This window comes from Pholcus phalangioides, unplaced genomic scaffold, assembly GCF_987345545.1.
Source record: "Pholcus phalangioides strain wild (caught in Gottingen) unplaced genomic scaffold, Ppha-v1.0 ptg000010l_1, whole genome shotgun sequence".
Lineage (NCBI taxonomy): Eukaryota > Metazoa > Arthropoda > Arachnida > Araneae > Pholcidae > Pholcus > Pholcus phalangioides.
This window is the reverse complement of record NW_028301603.1, coordinates 42,745,686-42,773,046: the sequence shown is the minus strand read 5'-3', so window position 1 is coordinate 42,773,046 and position 27,361 is coordinate 42,745,686. Positions and strand designations below refer to the sequence as shown.

General features: G+C 40.0%; 2 protein-coding genes across 2 annotated transcripts; one reads left to right on the top strand and one right to left on the bottom strand.

Annotated features, from left to right (window-relative positions):
• Window positions 1-2,009: 2,009 nt before the first annotated feature.
• LOC149081526 (uncharacterized) lies at window positions 2,010-2,777 on the bottom strand. Its single transcript, XM_089238351.1, has one exon. The coding sequence runs from the start codon at window positions 2,775-2,777 to the stop codon at window positions 2,010-2,012; it is 768 nt and encodes a 255-aa protein (XP_089094477.1).
• Window positions 2,778-19,038: 16,261 nt separating this feature from the next.
• On the top strand, window positions 19,039-19,848 carry LOC149081525 (uncharacterized). Its single transcript, XM_089238350.1, has one exon. It carries the CDS (start codon window positions 19,039-19,041, stop codon window positions 19,846-19,848), a length of 810 nt encoding a protein of 269 aa, XP_089094476.1.
• Window positions 19,849-27,361: the final 7,513 nt, after the last annotated feature.

Here is a 27,361-nt window from a genome sequence, read left to right as displayed (position 1 = left end):
CAATTTCACTAAAGGTGCCAAGATATGAGCAACCTTCGGAATGAAGCGACGGTAGAAGTTGAAAAGTCCCAAGAATTTTCTGAGTTGTGTGAGAGTGGATGGCGCAGGATATTTTGCGATGGTTTCCACTCGATCAGGAATAGGCTTGATGCTAGTCGGCGAAACCTGTACTCCAAGAAAGTCAACTGTGGAAAGTCCAAACACACACTTGGAAGGTTTCAGCGAGAGACCATAGTCGTTGAGTCGCTGGAAGAGTGCTTTTAGATGATGAAGGTGCTCCTCAGGAGATGACGATGCAATGAGAATGTCATCAACAAAAACATATGCGAATGGAAGATCGCGCAACACTTCATCGATAAAACGTTGGAAAGTAGATGCCGCATTGCACAGACCAAAAGGCATTCGTGTGTACTCGAAGAGACCAAATGGTGTTGTGATGGCCGTTTTGTGTATGTGGGCGGGAAAAATTGGAATTTGGTGATGTGCGGAAACTAAATCCACGTAAGAAAAAATATTTTTCCCGTGAAGTTCCGCAGTGAAGTCTTGAATGTTCGGGACGCTGTATTTATCCTTGATGGTACGAGCATTTAGGGCTCTGTAGTCTCCTACTGGTCGCCAATCCAAAGAATTTTTCTTCGGGACCATGTGTAGAGGAGAAGAGAAACTGCTCTTGGAAGGTTGAATATGACCGAGATTGAGCATTTCTTGAAAAGCTGATTTGGCCAGTTTCATTTTAGCTGGATCCAGCCTGCGAGCTTTAGCAGAGACTGGTGCACCAGAAGTTTCAATGTAATGCATAGTATTGTGCTTAATGGGCTAGTCGGGACCCGGTGGCTTCGTGATATCGGGAAATTCAAGTAGTAATTTGTGATAGATGCTATCTTCCCATACCACTTTAACAGAGTGAAGATCCGCGTTATTTAAATGTCCCGAAACTTCCATTTTGGTATTTAAATCAACTAATTTTCTACTTCTAAGATCGGGTAATAAGGTGAAATAATGAAGTAAGTCGGCTCCAATGATCGCACATGACACATCACAAATGAAAAACGAAAACACAAACGGTTTCCTAAGGCCTAAATTTAAGGTGAGTAATTTGCAGCCATATACTTTAATTCCGGTGCCACCAACACCAAACATGGCCCCCGCGCTGTCCCTTGCGGGATATAAGCAGTTTACCTTGCGGCTGGGACATGCTGGAAAAACTTTTCGAGTATCCGGGCTCAGCGGGTATCCCCGACTCAAGCCACGGGATTCACCCCACCGGGGATCCACGCCACTCCACTGTTGTCTGTTCTGGCTGGAAGTCCGATATATTTCAATGGAAATTCTTACGAAACATCATTGTTCAAATGTTATTGTGAAAATGATGACAATGGCAACACAACGGACATCATTGTTCATGTTTATGATTATTTAGGGTTCATAGTCCGAGTCAGAGCAGGAGTCTTGCATCTCATTCCGGTTTTGTGCACCATTCGGTCTAGGAACGATGATATGGTCTTCATTGTTTTCTATGTAGTTAATTAATTCATTGATCTTTCGATGGAATTCTTGGTTCCCAAGAAGATGCAATTTCCACTGATGTACATTGACAGGTGGAGAAGAGACGTGATAAGCTTTTGTAAGAGGACATGACGTGGCGTAGTGTAATACTGTGCCTTCCTCACCACACCTACATTTGTCCGTTCTTCGATGGAATCTAGCTAAATAAGAAGGAAATGGACCGTGTTCTGAGAAGAAGAGAAACATTTCTCTGGTCCATCTCCTTAATTTGGCCTTGACTGTAGGAATGAGAGCGAAGATTTTACGTCCTGTTTTTCTCTCATTAGACCTAATTCCGGTGCCGCTTGCAGCTTTGAAATTTTGAATCGGTGCTAATTTGAAATCAGTTTTGGTTGCCGGTATAAGAGAACACTCACTACCAGTATCAACGAGAAAGCGAATGTTCGTTTTACGATCGCGAATGAGTAGGCGATGGGAACTTACCGGCAAGTGGCATGTCGCCGCTACCCCTGGCCGTTGTCGTTTCCCTGATAGGAGCATGGCTTTGTACAGTTCCTCGCGTTGGAACGGAACTTGCGATGATACCAACATACGTCAGAAACACTCGCGGGACTTTTCCGTCCAAAACGGGACTGGTTTCGATCACGAGAATGACTCTTGGCTCGTCTCAAGACAGCAACTTCTTTCCGCAGTTGTTGTATTTCCTCCATCAGTTCAGAATTCAAGGAAGCTGCACTAGCTTGAGGGATTGATGGCTTCGTAACTTCCTTAATTTCGATCGGCGTTGACTCCAGGATGCGATCCGCGACTTCAGCTGCTTTCTGTGGTGTGAGTGGCTGTATGGCAGCTAGAATGAAAGTAACATTCGGCGGAAGCTGCTGTAGGAACAGTTCCAAGAGCAGAGAGTCGGCAATGTTGTGATTTTCCGCACGACGCTGCATGATTCGGAGAAGTTCGGACGGTTTCCTATCACCTAGCTGTTCCCCGGAGAGGAGACATCGGATTTCTTGCGTTTTCGATTCGCCGCATCGTCCGATGATGACCGCTTTCAGTTCTTCATACAGGCTGACTTTCCTGCGCTGCATGATGAAATCGCGTACCATTGTAGCTATTTCCGGTAGCAGGTGAGAAACGCAGTGGTTGTACATAGTTTTTGAACCCGTTATCGGCTTCGGTGTTGCGAGTTCGAAGGTAGCTTCGCACATTTCAAACCACAAGGCGGGATCCGACGCGGTAAAAATTGGTATCCTTATCGCCGACGCTTCTGCCATGTTGAAAAAGCAAAACGATCCAGTGAAACCACGAGACGAATGAGAAACGATGAAGAAATTCTTCACATACCTAAAAGGCTACGTCTTGGCCACCATTATCCTGTTGGTGAGTGATGGAGGAGTTGAGAAAAATCATGGTTATGCCAGTTAAATAAAATATTTATTACTATATAATTTATAAACTTAACAAAATTCAGGACGGTTGTTATTGCGTGTTCATTCCGCGGTTACTGCCAGCAGAAGTGTGTTTTTCACCAAAAATCTTGCCAAATATCGGCGGCTTGGCGGGATATACAACACTATCAACGCGTTCCTGAAATAACGAAAAAAAAATGAGTGTGATAGAATTCGTTCTTTTCGTGAAAACAAAATTTCCCCTTCAAGATTTATGTTCGTAACTCGAAAAGTTTGTAAGTCGGGGAGCAACTACATAAAAAATTTTAGAGGTGGGCCACAATTTTTTTTTTTTGCATTTAGCCATGAAATTCTCCTAAGCCCGGACTTGTCTCCGATTTTTGAATTTAAATATCTCAGGGTGTAAAGCAGTTAAAAACATGTAATCTGTTAAAGGCCGCTGTGGTGGTCGAGTGGTTATAGTGACGGACTCGCGATGCGAGGATCCGGGTTCGAACCCCACAGTGGTGGTCGGCTGAAGTTGGTTTTCTGTGGTTCCCAACTTCAAGCGAGCCGATCTCCCCTTTAAAAAGTCTCGCCACAGAGAGCAACAGTCCTACAACAATAAATCATTCAATCATAACACTTCACTCATAGTTAGAAAAACTAGTGGCAGATGGCAGCACTACACATAGCAAGCATTACACAGAAACAAACTTTACGTCAGGTTGCACTACACGTACACGCACATTCCCGCATGTACCGATTCGTTGGGGGGGGCGGCGGGCGGGGCGCATGTGTGGTGTAGTAGTAGTAGGTAGGGCCTCCAAAAAATGGCTCGGGGATCCATGATGTTCTTAAGTCAGCCACCTCGTTGGGCAATTTGCCTGGCTCAGAAGAGAAAGAGCATCAACTGTCTAATTGGAAGTTAGAGGGCGGGGGGAGGGATCGTATAAAAATTTCATTTTTTATTTTGTGCACACTGTATTTTCATCCTCAAAACTCGTACAGGGTGATTTCTGGTCACATTTGTAGAATTTTTAAAATTAGAACCCTACCACTACGACGAACGGTTGATGAGATAAAGGCTGTAACAACACTCCAAGGAGAAATCATTGAACCTTAGAATGGCCATAATATTACCAATAGGCAGGGCCGCAAGTAGTTGGGGGAGGGGAGCAGTCGAGTCTGGTGCCCCGGGAGCATTAAAAAGGGGGCGCAGATTTAACCATTCAACCTATCCTTCAGAACTACGGGAGGGGGGTGCCTAAATGAGTGGTTGCTCCGGCTAACCAAGTATCCAGTTGCGGCCCTGCCAGTAGGTATCTTATTTCTGATGAATCACCGTTATATATATATTGGGTATTTTTTATTTTTAGGTACATTCTCAAGTTCGTAATTTACACCTGGTAGCATTTGTTTTACTTCTATAGATCAAACTACACAGTTGATCCACTAATGACCCACAAAAATCATGTCCCTATTCTGTAGAACTTGGTTTACTGCGTGGACCCACCTGAGCAACTTCTGGCAACCAAGTGGCAATTAGATCTGGTTCCGATTTTCAAGAGTAAATATGCAAATAGGTAGGTAGGAATTTTTAGCTAGGTTGTAGTGCCTCTGTCAGAAAAATCGCTTTGTATGTGGGCGTGTTATAATGTTAAGAGACAGCCCTGGGCGTACTTTATGAAAATTGTGAAAAGCAAATCAAAAAACTCAGCAAAATAATGTGGTCTAGTTTTATTAGTTTCTCATCTTTTGTGCCATCCTTGTGATAATGATCTTCAACTATACAGTCAAGTGTTCTTTAAATTTTAGGATCTTCTATCGGATGATGGGTGTTGAAAAAAAATCGCGCATTAAAAAAAATGCCATATGATACCTTTTTGTGGTGCCCCTTTTGTACTGATGCCCTAAGCACGTGCTTATTTTGCTTAATGGTTGATCCGGCCCTGTGACTGCGTACATGATTTCTCTGGAATGAATGTTTCAAACAAATATTTAAATATTTTTCACACGTATTTTAGTTCATTTTTTCAGTTCCTAGTAGGGCTACAACATGAACCTATATCCTTGATACATGTATTATTGTAGAAAACGATGTGAAAGGTTGAACTTTTCAATTGTGATTAATTTGTGTGGCTACTCCTTTTATCCGCATGAAGAGAATAAAATTAATAAAACTGCTTGCTACCACTTTTTGCGATTTTCATCACTACAAGAATGCGTATTTTGGAAGCTACAGCACTGACATTATCTCAACGACACCATAATCATTTACACAAAAATAAACTAATTTGAAATAATTCAAATTTCATCCATGATGAATTTTCCTACATGTGTAAGCGTGAAAGGGTTCTCTTTTAGAGACTTTCTTAAGTTGGTGCTCGAAAATTTTTTGTATCAGCATGTATCAGAAGCCACTAGGGGTACTGCTATTTTGGATTTAGTTCTTACTAGTTCTGAGGATCTTGTTGAGCATGTTTCGGTGGGGGAAGAGTTTTCTTCCAGTGATCATCGTATCGTCAGATTTCACTGTAACTTTTCCTCTGGTAAGGTTGATAACAAAAGACTGGTTCCTTGTTTTCGGAGAACTAACTTTGATGTTTTGAGAGGAAGTTTTCAAAGACCGGTTGGAATCAGTGGGGGTGGTAAGTCAATGGGAAGAATTTAGTACGAAGCTGTCCTCTGTTTTGCACGACGTCATACCCTTTAGAGAGATATAGATGGCTTTTTTCTCAGCCAGAGATATCAAGGAAACAGTTATTTTCCGGATATTATGCTGAGGTGAGCTCGGAAAGAAAAGTCATCACGTCTCCGCCGGGACTCGAACCCAGGCCCTCTTGCATACCGGGCAAGCATGCTACCATCTACATCACTGGAGACACATGAATCTGCCTTCCTAATTTCACGCACTGTGTCGTGAGGCGCTGAAGATGGTAGCATGCTTGCCCGGTATGCAAGAGGGCCTGGGTTCGAGTCCCGGCGGAGACGTGATGACTTTTCTTTCCGAGCTCACCTCAGCATAATATCCGGAAAATAACTGTTTCCTTGATATCTCTGGCTGAGAAAAAAGCCATCTATATCTCTCTAAACCGTCCCACCCGGGGGCCATTTCCTGAAGTTAAGAGAGGCTACTAATGCCTCTACTTCAGCGCCTCACGACACAGTGCGTGAAATTAGGAAGGCAGATTCACGTGTCTCCAGTGGTGTAGATGGTAGCATGCTTGCCCGGTATGCAAGAGGGCCTGGGTTCGAGTCCCGGCGGAGACGTGATGACTTTTCTTTCCGAGCTCACCTCAGCATAATATCCGGAAAATAACTGTTTCCTTGATATCACTGGCTGAGAAAAAAGCCATCTATATCTCTCTAAACCGTCCCACCCGGGGGCCATTTCCTGAAGTTAAGAGAGGCTACTAATGCCTCTACTTCAGCGCCTCACGACACAGTGCGTGAAATTAGGAAGGCAGATTCACGTGTCTCCAGTGGTGTAGATGGTAGCATGCTTGCCCGGTATGCAAGAGGGCCTGGGTTCGAGTCCCGGCGGAGACGTGATGACTTTTCTTTCCGAGCTCACCTCAGCATAATATCCGGAAAATAACTGTTTCCTTGATATCTCTGGCTGAGAAAAAAGCCATCTATATCTCTCTAAACCGTCCCACCCGGGGGCCATTTCCTGAAGTTAAGAGAGGCTACTAATGCCTCTACTTCAGCGCCTCACGACACAGTGCGTGAAATTAGGAAGGCAGATTCATGTGTCTCCAGTGGTGTAGATGGTAGCATGCTTGCCCGGTATGCAAGAGGGCCTGGGTTCGAGTCCCGGCGGAGACGTGATGACTTTTCTTTCCGAGCTCACCTCAGCATAATATCCGGAAAATAACTGTTTCCGTCATACCCTTTGTTCGAAAAAAGCGTATTTGTACATCGCACCCTATATGGTTCACGGATAGCGTGCGTAACCTTTATCTTGAAAAGAAAAGAGCATTCAGGGAGTATAAAAGTGGACGAGGTGACCTATCATTGTTTACTGATAAAAGAATAGTGTTGAAGAGTGTGATAAGGGATAGTAAAAAGGAATCTAGGTTGGCAGATAACATTATCTTTGACCCAAAATCATTTTTTCGATACATCAATAATGGATGTAAGGGGACGGTTGGCCCCTCTCGATAGGAGGCTCTAGGGTAGAGAGCAATGTAGGCATGTGTAAGTGCTTTCAATGACTTTTTTGCGTCGGTTTTTAATGGAGATAATGATATTCGGTATACGGGTGTTGCACACCTTCGACGATATTCAAGTAGAAGATGGGGAGGTCCTAAATCTTCTAAGAAATGTATGTGCAAGCAAAGCACCAGGAGATATCTATCCCAGGGTCCTCATGGAATGTGCTAATAAATTGTTGGGGCCAGTCGCACAGATATATAGGAACAGTGTTGCTGAGGGTATCGTCCCAAGGGATTGGAAACTTGCTAATGTTGTTCCGATATTTAAGAAGGATAGTAGAGAAGCGGTGTCCAATTATCGTCCAGTGAGTTTGACGAGCTCCATCTCAAAAATTTTGGAAATTATCATCAAAAGGCAGTTTATGAAGTGGATAGACGAGAATAATGTATTGTCGGATAATCAGCATGGGTTCAGGAAGGGGAAGTCATGTGTAACTAACCTCCTTTGCTTCTATGATCACGTGGCTAAGGCTTTGGGTAAGAGCAAAAATGTATATGTTGTTTACCTTGATTTCTAGAAGGAATTCGATCGGGTCCAACATGGTAAACTCTTGAAGCGTTACACGAGATTGGAATTGGGGCAATTTGCTGAATTGGATAGAATCGTGGTTAAGAGATAGGTCGCAACGAGTTATGGTGAACGGGGAATTCTCTGGTTGGACAGACGTCACAAGTGGAGTTCCTCAAGGAAGTACCCTTGGCCCCATACTTTTTTCACTTTTTATCCATAAACTCGATCAGGGTATCGATGGGATTACTAGCAAATTCGCAGATGATGTGAAGCTAATGGGGGTAATCGGGAGTGAAAGCGATAGGGAGTTGCTCCAGACCAACTTAAACAGGATTGCAGAATGGGCAAATGAACGGTGCATGGACTGGAGTATGCTGTAAGGTTTTGGAGACATACCTACAGAGGGACATAGATTGGTTGAAGGGGTGCAGAGAAGAGCTACGCGTGTCCTTATTGGCACACGGGGCTTGAGTTATGAAGAGAGACTTAATTATTTGAATATGTTTACATTGGATGAACGCAGGTGTCGAGGAGGAATGATCGAAGTGTTCAAAATTTTCAATGGGATGGATAGGATGGATCATGAATTTTTAGTACACCGCCAATCGACTGCTTTAACAAGGGGACACCAGTATCGATTGGTGAGGGACAATGCAAGGTTATGGTGTCGCAGGGAATTTTTCTCTAATAGGGTTGTTAATAAATGGAACAGCTTACCCCCGGAGGTAGTAAATTGTAACACAATTGACACGTTTAAAAAAAAAATACGATAAACATGTTGGGGTAAATCGAGAAGCTATCCATTCTAAGAATGAGACAACCATAAATATTCTTTATGGGCATCGTGTAGTATTTCATCATGTGTATATATTGTTTATAATTGCATTTTTAACTGGGTTGCTGTATTCTTGAAATATATGACGTCCATATTTTTTATGGGCATCTTTTTCTCAGCCACCTCGTTGAGCATTTTGCCTGTTGTGGCGTTGTATTTGTATTTACAGTAACTTGATGACATTGTGTCGTCTTCAAGCGCAGAATTTACATTCACTGAAAATAATTTAGTCTATTTTTTTACTGTATTTTATTACGTTTATTTTGCTCTTTCGTTATTTTCATAAATTAAAAATTAATCAAATTAAATTCAAACATATTTATATACTTCAGACAATTTTTGAATAACTGTTTCTAAAGGAAAAACGGGTGGGGGTGGTAGAAAATTATTCGTGTTCGCAAGAGGGGGGCCATAGGCATGAGAAATGGTTGAAGGGGGGCCATGGACACTAAAGGTTGAGCACCACTGATCTAGTGCATAGTTTCCCAACCTTTTTTGTTCCATCGCCCCCCTTCTTCAGAAATATTTTTCTCCCAACGCAATCTAACCCATAGGATCCTATATTATACCCGTAGCTTCTACCACCCCTCTGGAACTTTCCACCGCCATCAAGGGGGCGTTAACGCCCACGTTGGGAGTCACTGATGTAGTCTGTTGAGAAACTGTAAACACTTCCTTTACTACGATAAGGCGGCACGTATTTTATAAATTCGATTGCGGGTCTGATAAAAGTGTCAAATCTCTCCCTCATGCTCAAATTAGGCATCATTCTTTGTATGTACTTAGCATTTTAGTTCACTGTGCTAGGTATATTGCGTATCCACTGAAGGCCCTGAAACCAATTTTTCTCTTTAGTGACCCCACTTATACACTGGTGGGCTAAATTAAAGTCCGGTAAGACAGGCGACAGTGAATATACTTATATTTAAGCCACCATATGATCCATATTTTTGTTATCTTTAAGCGGCTCAGCAGAAATCACTAAATACCATTCCAAATGTCATATCTTTTCAACGAAGTGGGTTTTCTTTCCATTTTCAGCAGGTAGAAAGTAACGAGGTATACAGAAAAGTGTTCGTAATTGGAAAATCAACTTAAATAAAATAACTAGTTCTATCAATAGTAAAATAGGAGGCTTTTTCAAGGAGGCGAGAAATCTCGTCAATGTTACTTACAGGGTAAAATTAATTTCAGTTTCATTATTATTTTCTAACCCGATGCATTTTCATTCTACTGCTTACACAAAAAACAAAATAGATAATGAAATTTTTTTTTATTCCCTACGAATATTGAATTTTCTTAAAAATTTAAATTTTGTTATTTTCGAAATTTTTGGTAGGACTACCATCCAACATAATACCCGTTTTCAGTGAACGATGGAGGTCGTTATAAGTAGCGAAGACTGAATTGAGACCAGGTTGATTGATTAATTGAGGAATCAATACTTCGTGAAAATGAAATTGTGCACATTGGGCACCTTAGTGCTCGTGGGTTGCCATTAGCATGCGATCTTGAACCAGGCTTTGCCGTAAGATTTGCAGTTCTGAAGTGCTCCCCATTCTTTAACTCAAGGAGGCAGAACGGAAAGAATTGGGGGCGGGGGGTAAATGATTAAAAGGCACCCTTTTTATCATCTGTTCCTTCCTTCCAGATCATGGCCCGCCGCTCTGTTCTCAAGGAAGAGATTTTAGCAGTTGGTCGAAGAAAACCTAGGCCATGCCGGAAGCTGTGTATATATGTGTTGTGAACTTGAGTGTCAACGTGAGGTCTGTTTCTTTGTGAAGCTTGTTATGCGTAGTGCTGCCATCTGCCGTCAGTTTTTCTACCTATGAGTGAAGTGTAATTATTGAATTGTTGTAGAGACCTGTGTTGCTCTCGGCGGCGAGAATTCTTAACTGGTAGATCTGCTCGCATTCACTCCTCGAGCCATAAAAAACCAACTTCAGCCGACTGTCAGATTTATTCTCAGGAAAAATTCTGAGCACTCAGCTTTACATAAACCCAGCAATTAAAATCCAAAAAGCTGCCAGATTCTGTACTTGGTTTCAGGTACTCGGAGAAATTACTGGAACCAATTACCCACGGAGATATAATTATTCTACTGTACATGCTATAGCCTATCTTCGAAGGTTTCGTTTTCGTAAAGTGGCTGGGAACTGGTCGGTGACTTCGATAAGCTGCCGGGGAATGAAGCAACGTATAATTGGCTACTAATACTATACTGCGAATATTGAAGCAATGAGTTAAGTAGCAGGCCATTTCGCAAAGACGATAGGTTTATACCATGATAGTACTGTGTCATCAAAATATTACTCTAAAATCGTAACTACTGGGTATTCGTGGTGAAATTTAGCTGAGAGACTCCCTTGAATGAATTTGAATACGAGTGTTCAAAGAAGACAACATCAGCGACTTGCAATTATAATGTGTTTAGTATTGATTGCTGTTGGTCTTGCAAATGCGAATTAATTTCACTTCCATAATCTTTATAGGGAGAGGGCACTACGGAGTGTAGCACCGCTGCTTTGCAAGCATTGCCTGTACAGTGGATGCATTAATTTCCGAAGACACGTGTTCAAACATATCTCTTAAGATCGGTTTCTTTTCCTTTTCATACATTCGATGCCATTTAAGCATTCATACATCTTTTTTAATATTTTTAATGTTTTTCAAATAAATACTATTAAAATGAATTTGCATGAAGAAAATATTCATAATAGTGAATGTAACGAAAACAAAATTATGTGAATTCCACAGATTATTTCGTATGATTTTTTCTTTGTTCTGATCGCTATTAGCGCTATGTATCAACTAAAGTCGAAAAACTGACGTTGAGAAATATTCAGATTTCTTGAGAATATGTTACCATTGTGACTCAAATTACATGCTCATCATAGACACATCTACTCTATAATATAAAATTACAAACTCGAAAAGGGCCTGTTTCTAAGCAATCGAAATTAGTGACGATTTTATGTTACGAAAATGAGTGACGGAAATCTGTTACGTTTTTGTGTTACGGAAGTCGGTTACGATTTTGGGTCGAGTTTTCATTTAACTCCTGAACTCATCGGGAACCTGTAGCTTGATCTGTAGGGATCAAGTTTTGTGCATGTACCCAGAGGCATGTATACATCACCAGTGCTCCCAACACACAGGGTCCGGGTACCCAGGGCAGGGTATTGGACAGATCTCTTTATGGGGAAATTGACAGGTTTCATTTTGAGTCGAGTATGAATCCCTGATTCTCATTGCGCATTGTGCTGCATTGCTTATTGTGGCACTTCAAAAATAATGGTGCATTACTGATTGCGGTGCATTGCATATTGTAGTGCATCGCGTGCTGTATTGCTCATTGTAGTGCATCGCGTGCTGTATTGCTCATTGTAGTGCATCGCGTGCTGTATTGCTCATTGTAGTGCATCGCGTGCTGTATTGCTCATTGTAGTGCATCGCGTGCTGTATTGCTCATTGTAGTGCATCGCGTGCTGTATTGCTCATTGTAGTGCATCGCGTGCTGTATTGCTCATTGTAATGCCGCGTTTACAATGATTGCTCATTACTTGAATACAAATACAACGCCACAACAGGCAAATTGCCCAACGAGGTGGCTGACTTAAGAACATCATGGATCCCCGAGCCATTTTTTGGAGGCACTACTGCTACACCATACATGCACCCCGCCCACACACCCCCCTCCCCCGCGGAACCCCCAACGAATCGGTACATGCGTGAATGTGCGTGTACGTGTAGTTAAACCTGACGTGAAGTTTTTGTTTCTCTGTAATGCTTGTTATGTGTAGTGCTGCCATCTGCCACCAGTTTTTCAAACTATGAGTGAAGTGTTATGATTGAATGATTTATCCTTGTAGGACTGTTGCTCTCTGTGGCGAGACTTTTTAACGGGGAGATCGGCTCGCATTTGCGCCTTGAAGTTAGGAACCACAGAAAACCAACTTCAGCCGACCACCACTGTGGGGTTCGAACCCGGATCCCCGCATCGCGAGTCCGTCACTATAACCACTCGACCACCACAGCGTATTGTGGGTGCATTGCGTACTATAGTACTTTTTTATAGAGCTTTGCTTATTGCGATGCATCGCATACTATGCTGCATTGCTTATTTGTGGTGTACAATATTACTGATTACACACATTACTACATTACTGATTGTGATGCTTTACGTGTTGTAGTGCACTGAGTGCTGTATTGCTTACTGTAATGCAGTGCTTATGGATTATTGTGGTACATTGTGTATTGTGCTGCATTACTTATTGTAATGTATTGCTTAATCTAATGCAGTGGTTATTACTATTGTGCTGTATTGCTTATTGTGGTGCACTGCCAACACAATGCTGATTTTAGTGCATCGCATGCTGTATTGTTTATTGCTTACTGCGATGTTTCGCTGATTGCAGTGCATTACGGATTTTGCTGGTTGTTGATTTTTACTGTTAGGCATTACGTACTGTAGTGCATAACGTGCTGTATTGCTTATTGTAATGCAGTTCTTATTGCGTATTGAGGTGCATTGCGTATTATTCTGCTTTGCTTGATGCGATACATCGCGTTTGCGTATTGTGGTGGATTGCATATTATACTGTATTGCTTATTTTAATGAGTGCTTATTGCATATTGGGGTGTATTGCTTATTGTAATGCAGTGCTTACGGTGTATTGTGGTACATATTATGGTACTTTGCCTATTGCGATGCATCGCGTATTGCGCTGTATTGCGTATTGTAGTGCATTCTTTATCATGGTACGCTACTTATTTTGCAGTATTGCTGATGTTGGTGCATTCTTTATCATGGTACACTACTTATTTTGCAGTATTGCTGATGTTGGTGCATTGCTTATTGCTGCATTGCCGATGGTGGTACATTGCGTTTTTTGTTGTATTGTGGTGCACTGCATATAGTGGTGGATTGAGTATTGTTCTTTATTGCCGATACTGGTGCTTTGCTTGTTGTGATACACCGTATATAGTGAATCGCTACTTAATTTGCTGTATTGCTGATATGGTGGTGCATTGCATATAGTGGTGCATTACTTATTGTGCTGTATTGCCTATCATGTATGTATTGCGGTGCATCGAGTATTCTGTTGTATTTATGATGGTAGTGCATTGCTTATCGAAATCAGAATGGGAAACTGACAATGAATAACTATTTCGCTGGCATTTGGAGTGCCTGAGGAATATTTAGCTTCAAAATTAAAGAAGTTGTGACGAGTAGTTAGCTCCATTGGAGGAGTTGGGGGGGGGGGGTTGGACGCCGTAGGCGTCACGGGGCTTTGCCCCCCAGTATATATATATATAAATTGAGAACTAATATTCAATTTGTATATTTAAACTAAAATTTTAATTTTTAAAATGTGGTGTCTCACGCAGACGACCCCCCAAGAGTCGGGTCAACGACCTCGAGTGTGTCACGTGATCCCGGGTACTGGAGACCACCGTCTGGAAAACAGCAGAGCAGAGAGTCACTGCACACGAAAGCGTGAGGTTCAAAAATTTCTATGCCTGTCTTTTTCATTAACCCAGGGGGTGAACTATCTCTGCGGTCCTTAGCCGAAAAAAAGTAGTTAAGCCCCGATTTGTCCTTAGATGGCCAGTAGTTCGACTTTTCGATACTATCTCTAAGCTAAGGACTTTTTTTTAGTAGTTACTTAGGACCGCTGCTAAGGACTGCCTAGCACCAGTCCTAAAGCAGCAAGAAAAGTAGTTCACGGCGGCCATCTTGGAAAAGAGGAAATTTTGCCTCTGGCCGCGAGCTCTCGCTGTGATATTTAGCGATGAAATATGGCTTTTTTTCGAATTAAAAAAATTTTTTACGATAATAATGACAGATAAAACTTGGATTATATCTTCGGTGTCATCAAAGTTGAAGTGATTCATCGTTATATCCTCCAAAACCTGCTGTAGTATACATACGTGTATGTTGACATCGGCGATCGAAGCCACGACGAAGTGCTAGCATGTTCATTACTGAGGTAAGAATTATTTTATTGCTATCGAACTATATAAGAAGAGTGTTAGAAATATTATTAATTATTTTTTTGCTCGGTAAATGCGTTATTTAAAAATATAAATGGACATAATGTCACGCAATCAATAGGGCAGTGGATCCCACTTGGTAATGCTGGAAAAATATCAAATAGCCCATGTATATTTTGGGTTGTATTGAAAATATTTACATGGCGAATGAAAGATGAACCTTCTGTTACGATAATATCAGATTGAAATTTTACATTCTATGTTTTTTGCTACATTAATTTTTTTTAATGAAAAATTATGTCTAAATGAATTGAGCACACGCGTAAATAAATAATAACAAATACAATTCATTGATAATAAATTATAGCACCTAAATGACAAAAATTTTAATTAATTTTTTTTTTTGTGATGAGTAATGGTGAAATTGAAATAAAGCATGGTAAAAATTGGCAGTAATGTTAAATATTAAATTTTGTAAAACTCATGCACTAAATTTAGTGTAAAGGATTAAAATATAGATTTGATATTTTGAACTGTTCAAATGAACAATATTGTAATACTTAGTGAAAGTTAAATTTTCAGAAAAAAATCATATGCTACTACTTTAAAAATTGCACTCTGTTATATGCACTCTGCATATTTAATAAGGAATCATTATATTGTTTTGTTGATATAAAAAATGAAGTTCGTACAATGGGACTAAAAAACAAAGTTTTAATTTCACGCACAGTTTTTAGTGTTGAGGTATATATATATTATAATGAAAGGAAGCAGATTAGTTTTTGAAACATATTACTACTTCAGTATTTGGGTTATGGCCTTGCTGTGTGTGTTCAAATTGAATTTTTTGCCAAAAATTGTTTTTGATTTTGTGTGTATGGGTAACAACAGAAAAAAAATTTCCATGTCGAATACTTAAGAACTTTGAAATATAACATTTTGAGATGTTATGGAACTGAAACTTTTAACATTTAAACTTTTAACAAGCATTTATTTTTTAACGATGTTGTTAGTAAACAGCTGATATATATATATATTGTATATACATTTGTGAGACTTTTCTAACTCTTGAAAAATTTTGTTTCCCAGGAAATTGGCTGTAGGCAGCTACGAAGTTATGTGAAGGTTTTCAAAGTTACCATACAATTATACCAGAGTAAACAAAAGGTAATTTTAATTCTTTGTATTTGACTTTGAGCAACAGTTTCCATTATTATTTTCATGTAAAATAAAATATTTCCATGCATGATTTAATGACATAAATTTTAACATTGTGTCGCATCATTTTCACTGATTTCATTTGTATCAACAACCCTAGTGGAACAAATACAGTCGAACCCCCGATTTAATGCCACCATCCCACCCAAAGAATTTTGGTGTTATATCAGATCGCAGACATAACAGTGTTTCGGAGAGGTTGTATTACATAAATTCACATATTTATTAAGAAATGTTGTATTTCAGTGTCTTATTTATGTTGCACCATGATTAAAATAACCTATTTCATACACATTCAATTTTAAGTTGAGAAAATTCATAAAAATTGTAAACTGTACAATCACTTGAATATTTCTCAATCTAAAACTTAACAGAAATATACTTCCCTCTGAAATTATTGTAATTTCAGCAACTCATTTTATGTGTGCAAAAACAAAATAAGCAGGGGGGGGGGGAAGGTGGCATTGTTTTTAGTCCATACCATATTGGATTTTCTCGAGAAATATCTTGCTATGAGTAATTTTCTTTATAATCATAATTTTTTCAGATACTGTTGAAAGAACAACTCTTTTTGACATAATTGAATTGAGCAAATTAAGATAGATTTCTTAATGGCCACTGCCTGTACCACTCAAAATTTGACCAGTGCAAGTAAAAACATGTATACTGTTGAAAAACCTGTCTTGGCTATATAAATGAGAGGGAGGACATTAAAAAAAACCTTTAGAAGCTTTGCTAACTGAAAAGCAATATTAATTCTTTGAAAAACGTGTTATATTTACTGATGAGCAAATTTTGTGAATGGAAATATTAAAACAATATGTTTGACGACAAATAATAATATACTTTTTAACTAGTAAGACCATACAACACTGCAAAATTTCTATGTTAATTTAAATAGGGTTCCCTGATCCACAAGAGGTTGCTAAGGATGTGTTTTAGAGCGAAGCTGAAAGTAAAGTGAAAATTTGAAGTTAGCTGCGTGCCAATAGGTTTTTTCACTTCATCTGTCTGACCAAAATTTTAGGGTAGAACCATGGCTCGAAAAATTGAAAAACATTTTAGGTGCCGGCCAAATTTCTCGGCAGCCAAGCATATTTTTAGGAGAAATAATCCAAAGTAAAAACAAATTATATTCAACTTTTTTAGCACTTGGTGATGATCTTCACATATCGGAAGATGCAGACATAAACTCCAAATATTTTGTGATCTGCATAGAAAATTTTAGGTGTCAGTATGATTTTCTTTTTTGCAATGTTGGCTCCTAAGATTTGTGAAGCCCTAGGTAAATACATCTAGACATGAACAAGTGCATCTGTGTGCAATGCCAGGCCTCCCTTGTAAAACACAGTTGATGCATTTTGGATCCTACTGTGATAAAATGGTGGCGAGTCAACAAAGTGCTATTGTGCACGAATTATCTCTACTTATGCAAATAAGGACTGTTATAATTTGAAATCAAATATACAGTACATTTAAAGATTGATAAGCATAATAAAGGTGTTTTTTTCTTCCTCTTTCTAATTTCAGGTAAATCAACATTTGAAGATGCAAATGAAAATTAATGAATCTCAAAAAATTATATTCTTGAAGGATGCGATTTCTAAGAAAAGTACAACAAATAAATTGTGATTATGATAACTTTCTATGAATATATGTTTGAAATAAAATGTTTTTGTATGACAAATCATGTGTGCAAGTTGTTATTCAATTCATGTTTCTATTAATCAACTTCAATCAATCATTCATGTTTCTATTAATCAACTTCAATCAATCATTCATGTTTCTATTAATCAACTTCAATCAATCATTCATCTTCTAATCAACTGAAATGAAATATACGATCAAATGAAAGTTATCAGGTGAAGTTATTTGTTGGAAGCTAAATATGAAACAGATAAATTGATGAAAGATCTTTAATATAGAAGTATATATCTTTTAAATATTGAAGTATTCACTTGCATTAACAGGTAAGTGCTCATTCATAGAGAATCATGTTCTGATAATATTTTTTAATACTGAGGAGAAACCCATAGTTTAAAATACAGAACTACAATACGCAGCAAGGCAGTTAATTCTTTTAATTATAAATTATCAATAATTTATTATTTTAATTGCTCCAGAAAGAATTTGCAATTCGTTGTTTCAATGAATTTAAAAGGAATAAAAATGGATAATAAAAAATCATTTAACAAATTGGTTTTTAAAAAAAAGTAGCACTCAATATTAAAAACAGTATTCAGCTGGGGCCTCAAGTACGGCTCCCGAGGTGAATAGGGGGCCCAAAAATCTATAATTATTTTGCATAATAACCCTTTCAAGAAGAGCCCCCCCCCCCCTCAAAAAAAAAAGAGAAAGTCTGCCCCGAAAAGGCACATTACGGCCATAGGCTCAACTAGTGCCGGTAACCTTAATTTAAAATCTTACATTTTGTTGTAAGAATTTTTTTTTTCAAATTTTGATTTCATCAGTATGCGACCCACATATATGCAGCTGGGGTCCCATATACTCGCTTCTTCAAGCATCCAAAAGTGGGGTCCATGAGCTCGGACAAGAAAAATACTTTGACTATTATTATATACTGAATCTTATTCTAAAAAAAAGTCCCAAGATGAAAAATGCAACGTCCTCATACGGTTACAAAATAATTAAACTAGCCAGCGATATTAGAGTAAAAAAAATTGCAAAACACGGGTGACAAAAAAATGTATGGCGAGTCCTTCGGAAAAAAAAAGTTTGTTTACAACATGTTTGTTTGTAAACATGAAATCGCTGCCACATTCCACTGCGGAAAAACGATTGTTAAATAATTAGTAGTAGTTGTAGGCTTCAAACGGCATCCCGATTGGTTAGAGATCTTTTACTCTCGAAACCAAAAATTTTCTCCCCCTCTAACTACTGTTTCACGTCACGTGACCTTAAGGACTGGTAGTACATAGTACCTCTTAACTACTAGTAGTTGAAGCGGTCCTTAGCTTCAGTCCTCCGACCGGTAGTTCATTAGGACTAGTAGTTACTAAGGACTGCAGAGATAGTTCACCCCCAGATTATCATGTTTGTGTCGTCGTAATAAATGTTTATTCCGAAGCTGTGGCTCTGTGTAGTGACTCCGCAGTGGTGACCAGCGACGTTTAGGAACATTAACCATCAAGAAAAGTCCATCTTCATTGAAGATTTCATCTCATGCATTTTCGGAAATTTTCTTCTTTCCGAGCCTCCATTATGTCTGTGGTTACGACGACTCGACTCTTCCCTCAAACAGGCCCCTCTCGCCCACGCATCATCATCTGCTCTTCTGGTGTGTGACCTCCTCCTCCTCTCTCGTCTTCTCTTCTTTTTTTCTCTCTCTCCCGTTGGAGCTGAGCGATGGCGGAAGAAAATGCTAGAGTTTCGAGGATTGGACTTCGATTACCTCCGTTTTGGAAATCCAATGTCCAACTATGGATTCAACAGTGCAACAGTGCTTTTCAACTCAGCGGAATCACTAACGATGACACGAAGTATGCAGCCTTGGTCTCTTCCTTGGACGGAGAATGCTTGTCTTTCGTCTCGGATCTGATATTAAATCCTCCGGCAATCAACCGCTATCAAGCCTTGTCGGATCGCCTCATAAAGGAGTTCGCCGCGACGGAACATCAAAAAGTCAAGGAACTTTTGAACGAGCTACAGCTGGGTGATCAAAAGCCAAGTCAACTGCTGCGAAAGATGAAAGAACTCTCCGGCAACAAAGTCACTGACGAGTTCTTGCGCACCTTGTGGATGCAACGCTTACCGCAAAATATTCAAGCAGTGTTATCGGTTTCCAGTGAACCATTAGATCAACTTGCTATCCTAGCCGACAAAGTGGCTGAAGTCACACTCCAAAATTATGTGTGTCGAATCCAGCCATCATCATCATCGCAAATGCAGTCAACTCCAGATCGAACCGATTCGACATCAGCCATCGAAACGCTCACCAAACAAGTGGCAGAGCTAACGGCAACGGTGAATCGACTCTCTAGAGGGAGATATCGTAGTAACTCCCAACAGCGACGAGCTAGGCGTTCAACATCTCGTTCAAGTCGAGCACGGGATATCTGCTTCTATCACAACAAGTTCGGTGAGAAAGCCCTCTACTGCCGTCAGCCATGTAAATTCCAGAAAAAAAACGACGACCTTCCATCATCGCTGGTATGATGGAATCGGGCAACAAATCCAGCAAGCTCTTCGTGATTGACAGAGTTACGGGTGATCGTTTCCTTGTTGACTCTGGCAGTGAAGTTTCTGTTATCCCGCCTAAAAAAAATTCGTCAGCATTACATCCAAGTTTCCATTTGTTCGCCGCTAACAACAGCAAGATTCTTGCCTATGGTTCCACGATCAAGAAACTGGATTTAGGTCTCCGGAAACCTTTTTCCTGGACATTTCTCGTAGCTGACGTCACTTCACCAATACTTGGAGCTAATTTTCTCAGCAACTTCAACCTAATCGTTGATGTGCGAAACCGACGACTCATCGATTCGCAAACATCATTACGGGTACTCGGATCGATCAAGCCCACAACACAACCTTCCGTCACTACCATTGGAGATTCTGAATACAGTGCTATATTTCAAGAATTCCCAGATGTCTTCAACCCTTATATCATCACTCGAGGACCACCGGTGGCTTCGAAGCCTCGACGTCTCAATCCAAAAATTCAACAACAGGTGAAAACCGAGTTTGAATTCCTTTTGGAACAAGGGATTATCCGGCCCTCCAAAAGCCCTTGGAGCTCACCGTTACATATTGTGCCCAAGGCAGATGGTACTGTACGTCCTGTCGGTGATTATCGTCGTCTAAATAGTGTTACGGAATTTGATTCTTACCCGATACCCCATATTCAAGACCTTTCACAAGAATTGCACGGTAAGTCTATTTTTTCTAGACTAGACATCTTCAAGGCATACCATCAGATTAGCATTGCCGAAGAAGATATACCAAAAACCGCAATCACAACCCCTTGGGGTTTATTCGAGTATACAAGATTGAGCTTCGGTCTCGTAAATGCCGCTCAAACTTTTATGCGGTTCATGCATGAAGTATTACGAGGTTTACCATTCTGCTATGTATATCTTGATGATATTCCAAGCTTTTCTGACAATGCAGAAGAACACAAAATTCATTTAAAACAAATATTCCAACGTCTTCAACAGTATGGCTTAGTTTTAAATGTGTCAAAATGCATATTTGGTGTTTCTGAGCTTGAATTTCTGGGACATGTGATCAAACCATCGGGTATCACACCTCGTCCAGACAAAGTGCAAGCTGTACTCGATTTCAAGCAACCGGAAACAATTGAGCAATTGCGTAAATTTTTAGGTCTCATAAATTTTTATCGCCGTTTCCTACCGCATGCAGCTGAGACACAAGTGCCACTGCATGATCTATTGAAAGGTTCCACGAAAAAAAGAAAAGACAAAACAAAAGTTGTGTGGTCTACATCAACTTTGAAAGCATTTGAAGATTGCAAAAAGCTACTAGCTGATGCCGCATTGTTGGCACATCCATCCCCGTCTGCCCAATTAGCTCTACATGTAGATGCTTCCGACTATGCAATAGGCGGTGCACTGCACCAGGTGACGGACAATGGTCTTCAACCGCTAGGTTTTTTCTCACGAAAACTTTCACCCACCGAAACACGGTATAGCGCATACGATCGAGAACTACTTGCCGCATATTCTTCCATAAAATTTTTCAGATATATGCTTGAAGCTCGTGAGTTTATACTTTTCAGTGACCATAAACCACTGTGCTAAGGCGTTTCGACAAAAAAGTGAAAAATGCTCACCTAGACAGCTAAGGCATTTAGATTATATATCGCAGTTCACAACGAACATTTGCCATATTCCTGGATCGCAAAATATTTCCGCTGATATCTTATCACGCGTAACAGCAATTTCAGTTCCTGGACCTCTTGATTTTACTGCCATCGCTGAGCAACAAGAGAGGGATAAAGAACTAGAGGAACTTCTAAAGAGCAGATCAGCTTTGCAACTGAAGAAAGTATTTCTTCCAGACGCAGCTAAAGCGCTCTACTGCGATTTATCAACAGGTGCTGTTCGACCTTATATTCCAGAAAAATTTCGATATGATGTGTTTTGGAATATGCACAAACTCTCACACCCAGGAATTAGACGCACTATTGATTTGGTCAGAAAGCGATTCATTTGGCCATGTCTAGCTAAAGACTGTGCTAAATGGACAAAAGTGTGCATACCATGCCAAAGATCCAAAGTGCACAAGCACACGAGATCCACGCTACAATCGTTTGTGGAACCTTCCCAACGATTTCAACATATTCATTGGGATATCATTGGCCCACTGCCCATTTCCGATGGATATTCTTATTGCCTGACAATGATAGACCGGTTTTCACGATGGCCAGAAGCGGTACCTATCCGCGACATCACAGCAACCACGGTAGCTGCAGCTTTTCTTTCCACCTGGATTTCTCGATACGGCACACCTTTGACAGTAACAACTGATCAAGGTCGCCAATTCAAATCGCAGCTATTCCGGGAGCTTTCCAAATTCATCGGAGCAAAACGGGTTAGAACAACTGGATACCATCCACAAGCGAACGGTATGTTGGAAGAGTGGCATCGCCCTCTCAAAGCCGCGTTGAAATGCAACCAAACCCATAAATGGACTGAAGCATTACCTACAGTTCTACTCGGTCTTCGGTGCTCTCTGAAACAAGATTTGGGGTGCACACCTGCAGAACTACTGTACGGAGAAACTTTACGATTACCTGGTAAATTTTTCCGAGCACAAGCTAATTCCAACTCAACTGACGCTTCCGAGTTTCTACAAATGCTGAGAACTCACGTCCAAACTTTCCAGCCACGACCAATCAAACGGCATGGAGGACATCCTACATTTGTTCACCATGATTTGAAAACTACTTCTCACGTTTTCGTAAGAACTGATAGGGTGAAACGTCCTCTGGAACAGCCATTTGAAGGACCATACAGAGTGATCAGCCGGACCGACAAAGTGTTCAACGTGGACATAAGAGGAAAAACTGTGTCAGTGTCAGTCGATCGGCTTAAACCGGCATTTCTCGTGAATCCGACGGTGGAGCCGGTACCTGCATCTCCAAACGCACCAACTGCAGTTACGTCTGACAGACTCGCAGCTGATTCTGCTGTGAAACCAGTCAGAACCACTCGTTCTGGACGTACTGTCCACTTTCCAGATCGTCTACAGTGCTCGTGATCACTGATGCTACTCCATAGTACGCGATCACCTCTTATTACTCGTGATCACTGGGGAGGGAGTGTGTGGTGTCTCACGCAGACGACCCCCCAAGAGTCGGGTCAACGACCTCGAGTGTGTCACGTGATCCCGGGTACTGGAGACCACCGTCTGGAAAACAGCAGAGCAGAGAGTCACTGCACACGAAAGCGTTAGGTTCGAAAATTTCTATGCCTGTCTTACTTTTTCATTAACCAAGATAATCATTATGTGTTGTCGTAATAAATGTTTATTCCGAAGCTGTGGCTCTGTGTGGTGGCTCCGAAAAAAAAAAATTTTTTTATATATACACAATTTGTATATCAAATACATTTAAAATCGTTTCGATTATCGTAATCTAAATTTCGGTTGATGATTTCGTCAACTTTGTAATTAAATCTCTGTTAGATGAAGAACAGAACTGGTTTCAAGTTCCCAGTCCTAGATATTTAAGTTTTAAAATTTCGAAAGCTACATCGTATTGGGGTACTGCCGTACTCTGGAATTCTAACCCAGTCCTACATATCCGGAGGAGAAGGTAAATCTTCTGAAGTTTTTCCTGCCAGGACCGACTATGAAGTCAATATATATTCATCTTTAAAGTAGATTCGAACATGCTTTCATATAGTTTTTTTGAGGGTACCGAAATATGTTCCCTTAAGCCGGGTTTTTGTAGGAGCAGGTTTCTACAATATTTGCAGCGTGAAAACGCTAATTGGTCGAAAAAACTAGAATTTAAGGTTTTTAACCAATCAGCATTTTCACGCTGCACACGGCGCAGAAATTCTACTCCTAGGAAAACCCGGCTTTAAGGGGAAAATAGCGGTCGCGACTTTCCTGCAGCGCTTTTCTGCTTGTACTACTATCAATATAAGCTACAACGTATTGAGTGAAATCCAAATAACTTTACGGCAGTTTTCTCGCAGTCCCTAAAAACAGAGAGACACTCGGGGCTTCATCACACACGGTGGCTTCAGCGCATTGTCCAATGTGAACTCGGGTGCGTTTGGAGATTTATTGCATATTAAAAATCACATTTCCAGCCAGTCCCCAGTGACATGTTAATGCAGTCATGGGTCATTAAAAATGTTTAGGTTTTATACTAGAATGTTTTAATAGAATCATTGGACGAGTGCTGTTGCACCCCCTCAAGTATGCTTTCGTTAGTTAGGAAATAATGGACTTCGCACTCAAGTGGCTTGAAAGTCACTTTCACTGTATACAAAATTGGTGTAAACTTTAGTACATTAATAAAAGTAATGTTAAGTAATAATAAAGTTAATAAAAGTAATGAAGAATTTAAAAATCAGAAATGAGACGCTTATTGAAATGTAACTTCATTACGAAATTGAAATTTACGAAAGGTCATTCATATTCTGCTGTTGCCATCTGAGTTCAATGAAGAATAATCATAATTCTATGACTTTTTTTTCACATTTTTTAGCCCGGATGCAAATTTTTATTACCATTATTTCCTCTACTTCAATATTATGCTATGTATTTAAATCCCAATCTGGTAGGACACTGTATATGTTCGTCTTGACTACATCGCTAAGACTTTTTATATTTTTCATTTCGCAAGCTGACAGTAGAATTAGTGGTTTACATTTTCTGGATCGCATTGAACAGAAGTTCTTTTGACTATTGACGGTCAATTGCAATTTTATTGATTGCCCAATTTTTTATTATTATTTGCGGTACATGATGAATTTTTTTGCGTCACGACACCCATGTCATGATTTTTTCCCAATTTTTTCAAGCTTTGATAGGACATTGGCTACTGTATTTTGGACTGACTGTTGTGATTGGGAGTAACGATCTCTTTTTCTCATGCACAAGCACCTTCCTCAACACCAACAGTCTCTTTTTAAAATTGTTCACAGGCCTTCGTGGCCAGTTTTTATGCAGATAGCCGGTTGCTGGGGGGATTGAACGGCCCCAACTTTAATTCTGGTCAGGTTCTGGTCTTCAAGAAGTTGTAAAGTATGATGTGTGTGTTCTCTATAATGTCGATGAAATTCGAGAATCATATTTAATGGATGATCTTTTGTTATAGTGTCCTTTCTAAATGTGCACTCGAAGTTTTCAGGCCCATACACACTTAGGGGACAACCTAGGATTTTCTTTTTTTGACCGAGCGAAGGTTCTGGCCCTTGATGATTGCATCGTCATGACATTCATCAAGCTCCTTTCTGAAATCAAATTCAATGATCGCAGCGTCCCGCAAACTCATCTACATCTATCCAGAAATCGGTCCTTAATTTTTTTGCCTTTACACCGTTCTAAGGTAATTAGTAAAAAAACGGACGAGGCCATACATTTCTTTCACCAGTGCGCTTTATCCGGCCATACCCGTCCACCCTCCCTGAGCCGAAGAAGCCGTAAATTTACGGTTGATATTTCTTCGACTCGAAGAATGTGGCGTTCTTTGATTCGAACGCTAATTTTGAAAAAGGCCGTCACTGAACCGAAAGAACATCCACACGGATTCGTAGTTAAGGTCAACACTCTGTAACACGGCGCCCCGTGTTTTAATCTGTGTTTTGCAAGAACACAGAAAAAAATACTGCAGGCACATATCTCTTCCCCAGTAAATATACTTCTGCATGCGACCCTGAAATAGCAACCAGGGTCAATTTACTCAGACTGTATTCGAGCAGTATTACAGGTCCTTGTGTCTCGCAAGTACCCTCACCAAATTTCATCCCAAATCCTTAATACCCTCATCCTCCAACAGCAACACCATATCAGAGACATCTCGTCATGGCGTTGCTGATCCCGGTTAAGAAAATAACCAAAAAGCTTCATCTGAGATTTTTGTGCTCGGATCTCTCTTTTTTATGATACGGTGATTCGCTCTGTTTATATAATGATATTAAAGCACCGGCAACAATTATAACTAACAATAGAGAACAACAATGGTTTTTCGGAAGAATTGCATGGTTTTCTTTCTTTCTGTTGAGAAACAATGACCACAACAACGACCACATCAACAATGGAAACCTCGTTGTTTGGACTTTTTCTTGAAAACGTTAAATCCTAAATTTTGAAATAAATAAAATGCTGTATAAAAAAAATCAAAAAAGTTTTCTCGCCGTTGGAAACCCCCGTCCCCGTGGGCCTAAAAGTCAAAACAACAATTTTTTTATGACGAGTAAACTCGGTTCTTGTTACACCGATATTTTCAATCGACAAATAAATATGCATCAGGGCCGTAACTTGGCTGGGACAACCGGGCCCCGATCCAAACGGGTGGCCTCACAAATAATGTACATTTATTATGCATAATTTCTTTCCCTTTTAAGCCTCCCCCCAAGAAAATGTCTGCCCTGGGGCCAAGAGAAACGACCCTGATCCGTATGTATAGCTGCATCATGTATTTTCCATACAGATTGTCCGAAGTTTCTACGGAGGGCCGCAATAAACTGCGGTGCTACGGGAGATTATGATTATGTTATTCTAGGGAACGTCCCTACTATAACATAATCTTTAAAAAATTCTTGATTTTAAAAATGTAAATAAGCCTCGCTGAAAATGAAGCAAAATGCGGGACATCTTGCAAAACAAAAGTTGTATGGCCAGAATTACGGGAACATCCTGTAAAATACGAGTCATATGTCCATAAGGCCGGCCGGTATTACACCATAAAAGTTTGATAAAAGTTCTTTTATAAAAATGCAGCCCTTGGAAAATGCAGCCAATAAGGTCACAGGTTGCATTTTCTAGAATGTAGTCAATAACCTTATTGGTTAAATTTTTCAAGGTTTATAAAAGGGATTTTATCAAACTTTTATAGTGTAATACCGGCCGTGGTATTACACTATAAAAGTTTTCTAAAAGTCCTTTTATAAAACTTGTAAAACTCAATCAATAAGCTTATCGGTTGCATTTGCTGGAATGTAACGTATGAGCTTTATTGGTTGGATATTTTACGTTTTATGAAAGGGATTTTATCAAACTGTTTATAGTGTGTAGTGCGTTCTTATCTGTATAGATGGCGCGCCCTCCTCACGCTCCTGGTGATTGTAAAAAAAAAGAAAAATGCCAGTTGGAATTATACCACCGATTTGTATACACGTGTCATCCTCCTCGTTATGTTTCTTTCGTATATTAAATCGTTAAGTTTTCATTACGTTTTATGTCGTCACTACAAGCATCGGATCACTGGTGACCTATAGGACGCATCTGATTTTGGACATTGAAGTTAATTTCTCCATCGTTTAAATTTCGTTTTCGCGCCTTGTGCTTTCCGTTCGTACGCTCTTCAAAGATGAAACTTGTCTAATCTCCTAGTCTTTTGGATATACTATATATATTTTTTTTTCAAGCCAAGTCTACTCGTTTCTACCCAATATAGAGACGTTCCTGGAAATTCAAGGTGAGGAATAAACTTTCTACTCTTGATTTGCCGGTCTCCATACTTGCATTTGTC

What these genes read in the sequence shown, in the direction of transcription:
- LOC149081525 (XM_089238350.1), top strand. Translation starts at nt 19,039, where the DNA reads ATGGCGGAAGAAAATGCTAGAGTTTCGAGGATTGGACTTCGATTACCT.
- LOC149081526 (XM_089238351.1), bottom strand. Translation starts at nt 2,777, where the DNA reads ATGGCAGAAGCGTCGGCGATAAGGATACCAATTTTTACCGCGTCGGAT.